Consider the following 4,318-nt stretch of genomic DNA (forward strand, 5'->3'; position numbering starts at 1 on the left):
GCTGCTACCCGAGCTCCGCCGCCTCCCCGAGCTCCCCAAGCTCCCCCACTTCTGCCTTGAGCATTCCCCGACGCCACCATGAGCTTTGCCATGCACTCGTCTGAGACCTCTTCCCTGTCGTTGAGCACCACCACCTCATCGAGTTGTCTCTGCCATCAACCTCGAGCTCATGGCAGCGCCACCGTCGAAGTACCACGACGTGAGGCTTCGGCCATGGGGCAAATGGGTGGCGAAGATTCGTAACCCGGACGCAGATGCGAAAGTGTGGCTTGACATGTTCGCCATCGGGGAGGAGGCAGCTCACACCTATGGTGCCATCGTGTTCCGCTTCTTTGGGAGCCAGGCGAAGCTCAACAACGCCGCCTCAATAGCTCCCAACATGTCTTTCATTAGGGTCGCCTCTTGGGCGGAGGAGAAGGAGCACCTGAGGCACCTAAGGCAGAGCTCACGGCCAAACCGCCAATGTCGGTTTCATGATCATGCTCAAGGAGGACCCGCAGATCCTCGACGAGAACCACATGTTCTTCTAGTCCATGAAGGACACGCGGACGATCGAACGCGATCGTCACGAGATTAATTACCCACCTCGAGGCGGAGTGTGAGGAGATGTTCGACGAGCTCGCCAACGAGGAGGAAGACGATATGTCATGGAGTCGGTCCATCGTGAGTGACCATGAGGCCGACCCCTCGACCCGGGGGTGGGGTGGGGGTGTGATTCCCATCTCCTCGGAGTCAGATTTCTCCGATCTGAAAACGACGAGGAGAACAACTCCTATTTTATATATCTAGTATCTAATTTTTATTTAGAGCTAGTTCTTTTGGGCTTATGGGTGGGTGCCAAAATATGAACTGACCCTTAGTTTATCATCTTGATGTCTTACCTATTACGATGTGGTTGTAGTGTTAATGTATTACATAATAGACTGTTTAATTATGCTATGCATGATGCTAATGTGATTGTGTTGTTTAATTATGCAATGAATTATTATTTTTGCAGGAAAGAAATGAGTATAGTTTAAATTTGTGCTTGAAATGAATTTTTGCACAAAATAAGTATTTGCAAAATTGAGTTTTAGGAAATGGGCTAGATGGACAAAATTCAATCCCCAAAAAATCAACAATAAGATGGAAACTTTTCTTCTCAACTCATCCAAAAATATTTATTTGCTTTCATAATTATCACAACGACGCCCACGCATATATACCGTAACAAAAAGGGAACAGGATGTAGAGCGTAACATTACCTGTAGGTGTTCACAAGGAAGCCCTTGACTTTAAACGTGCGGTACAACAGCGGCCGGCCGTCCTCGCCGCTGCACTCCCGTGACGCCGTCATCTCCTTCTCGTCGGCGGGAGCCCAGTACTTCGCCTTGGCGCCGAACACATGCCGTGCTCCGTCGCTGTCGTCGTTCGTCGCAAGCAGCGGGTCGGCGAGGCCCGCATTGCCGCCACGGCCACCGCTGGTCGCCGGCGAAACCATTGGCTGGCACTGCGTATCTAGCTTCTATGCATGAAAGCTCGAGGAAGCACAGTGTGTGTGTGTGTGTTGGCGCACGACGGCTATGCGAGATGCGACCGCTATATAGAGATATGGTACGAGGTGAAACTAAGCCCAGGCCAGCCAGCGGCCACCGACGCAGGGTACGCAGTGCTCGCTTCGCCATGTCCTGGGAGCTGGGAGGCTAGGGGGAGGAGTCGAGAGTCGTGAAACTCATGAGGGAGGGGTACTGGCTGGCCGGGCCACTGGACCAATGCAACGGGAGCCGTACGCGTGGCCAATCCACGCCATTCCCTGCTAGGAAACAACCTTCGCTTGAGGAAAACGTGAGCTACGGGACAAACGCCGTGTACGCATCTGACCAAGACACTTGCTTTTGGACAGCAAGGCGTGGGGTATTGACGTCTTGTTTGCACTTCTGTTTTGACACGAAATAACGTGGAATAATTGTTCTACTCGAAATGTGAACGTCTAATTTTTAGCGTTTCGGAGCAATGTCCTCAGGCACGATGGACCCCGTGCATGAATCGTAAAGCCAATCGTCCGCAATTAGCGTTTCCATGCACTCCTCTAGACGAATTACGAGCTGATGGCACTAAATGGTCCGCTTAGATGACAATCTAAGTGAACACATTCGGTATGGCAATTTCTGTTTTTAGAGCATGCCAATTTTCATCTTTATTCCGTTGGTGTAGCATGATAATCCCTTCAGCCAACATACAAATCCTCATGATGGCAATTTTCACCATTTTTATGCAATCATAGCAAATTCCTGAAAATGCACGGCCATTACTCTGCCGCATTAATGGATTTTTCTGACAGCCCTGACAACATGACAATTTTACCTTAGAACATGGCAAATTCTTACACAACATGACAAATTTATCTGTTTTTACTCCGGCCACGACGGCCACCCCTGCCGCCCTCCTAGCCGCGCCGTTGGCCACTCCGGCCACGACGGCCACCTCTGCCGCCCTCCTAGCCTCGCCATTGGCCACTCCGGCCACGACGGCCACCGCTGATTGCTTCGCTTGTCTTTCCGACCTTGGTGTCTTCTTTTTCGCCCCTCTCCTAGCCATGTCGCTCGCCGACCTTCGTTTTGACAGAGGCCATGCTTTTGAGGATCGCATTTGGCGGTCGCTGAAGCTTCCGATCAACTACACGGCAGATCAAGGACAGCGGGAATTTTTCCTTGTGGCGGAATTTACTCGTTCCAAGATCAAACTCACGGAAGATTCAGTCGGTACAATTCTTCTCTCTTGCTTTGGAGGAAGAGCATCTCTGTTCAAAGTTCAGCAACTTAGTGTATCTCGGTTCAAATTCTCGGTCTCTTCTATCAATATTGGTTTTGCTATTTACAATGGTGGAAATGTTTCAGTGCCCGAATTCAATCTGGGTTTTCTCCTCTGGGGCCGAATGGCCCGAAACATCGTTCTCTGTCAGATCCTAATCAAGATGAAGGCTAGACTCTAGTCTCTCGTGCTAGAAATTCCAATTCTTACACTGATGCAGTTCGAGCTCCAAGGTTCATCAATCAGTCCACAAACAACTATCAAATTCAAAGGAATTCTAGGGCGCAGTCTATGGTTGCAGTTACTACCGTTTTTGATAGACTTCAATTTCCGGTTACTGGCAATAATGAGGCGGGACGTCAGGACATTCAAAATGGTCAAGATTCAATTGTTGCAAGGGAGGTAATTTCGCGGCCCAGGCAGGCCCAGCCCAAGGCCTTTTGTGTCCGTTGTCTGCTGGAGGGCCACTTGAGACCGGCATGCGTCAATAAAATTCGATGCCGTAATTGTAAGGGATGGGGCCATGTTGCCAGGGGCTGTCGTTCGGCCTTCCGCTCCCTCGTCCTGTCAAATCGTTAGTCTGCCTCTGTATCCGCTCCTGCCACAACAATCCCTGCTAATGATGCGATTGCGGTGCCTTCTCCGAGGAATGCTATCGTTCAGCCCGATAATCAAGTGCTCAAAGTTATTCCTCCACCTAACAGCATTGGTGTTCCTGCTCCTCAGACCTCCAGCGCGACCTCTCTGCCTCCGCCACCGCCATTGACTGCCTCTCGTCTTCTGCAATCCACAGTGGCGAGAGGATAGCTTGTAGAGCAGACCATGGCGAACTTACCCTTTGATCCTACCCCGTTCCTCCTGCCGCACCATCAAGCTCTTCAGATAGAAGGTAGGCCAGCTCGGGTGAGGGTTATCACTGATCTGGCTCCACTGCATCATGAAGATTGGGCCATCGCTATCGTAGTCCCAATGCCTAATCAGCAGGTACTTTTCCCCAATGTTAGACAAATCATTGGAGAGTTCATCACTGAGGTTAAGCATCTGGCAGTTCTAGAAATCTGCCCTTGTCCGTTTGGTCAGGCGTATGTCAGGCTCCGCACCCCCTTTGACAGAGAATCGTTGGTTCTCCAAAGCCCTCATGCTTTTGGAGATGTTCATGTTATTTTCCAGCGGCATAATCAAGGTTTGAACTGGAGGAATCTGGCCCTAAACAGAGATGTTTGAGTGCTTCTAATAGGGTTTCCGTTTGACAAGAGAGAAATTCATGAGTTGGCTAATGGTGTTGGAAGCTTTGGAAGGATGTTGTTGTGGGACCGAGCTAGAAGCACTCAGGCGGCTTTAATGGTCAAAATCCGAGTAGAAGAGATGAGGGATGTGCCTATCAGCATTGTGGTGGGAGAATCGGATGATCCTAATGCTGGATCTTGGATTGTTCCAGTGGTTATTGTCCAACAAGAGATTCTGGGAGGTGGCCCACCTGATGAAGTCCCTATTCCTGCTGATGGAAATCCTCATCCTCAGCCTGCTA

General features: G+C 50.2%; 1 protein-coding gene across 1 annotated transcript in view; it reads right to left on the reverse strand.

Moving 5' to 3' along the window:
* Positions 1–1,655, reverse strand: part of LOC119363365 (probable mixed-linked glucan synthase 8) — a 5,964-nt gene extending 4,309 nt beyond the window's left edge. Inside the window, exon 1 of the mRNA XM_037628702.1 lies at positions 1,245–1,655. Coding sequence (XP_037484599.1) covers positions 1,245–1,480 — 236 coding nt within the window. The 5' untranslated portion in view covers positions 1,481–1,655. The remainder of the gene's footprint in view (positions 1–1,244) is intronic.
* Positions 1,656–4,318: the final 2,663 nt, after the last annotated feature.

This window comes from Triticum dicoccoides, chromosome 2B, assembly GCF_002162155.2.
Source record: "Triticum dicoccoides isolate Atlit2015 ecotype Zavitan chromosome 2B, WEW_v2.0, whole genome shotgun sequence".
Lineage (NCBI taxonomy): Eukaryota > Viridiplantae > Streptophyta > Magnoliopsida > Poales > Poaceae > Triticum > Triticum dicoccoides.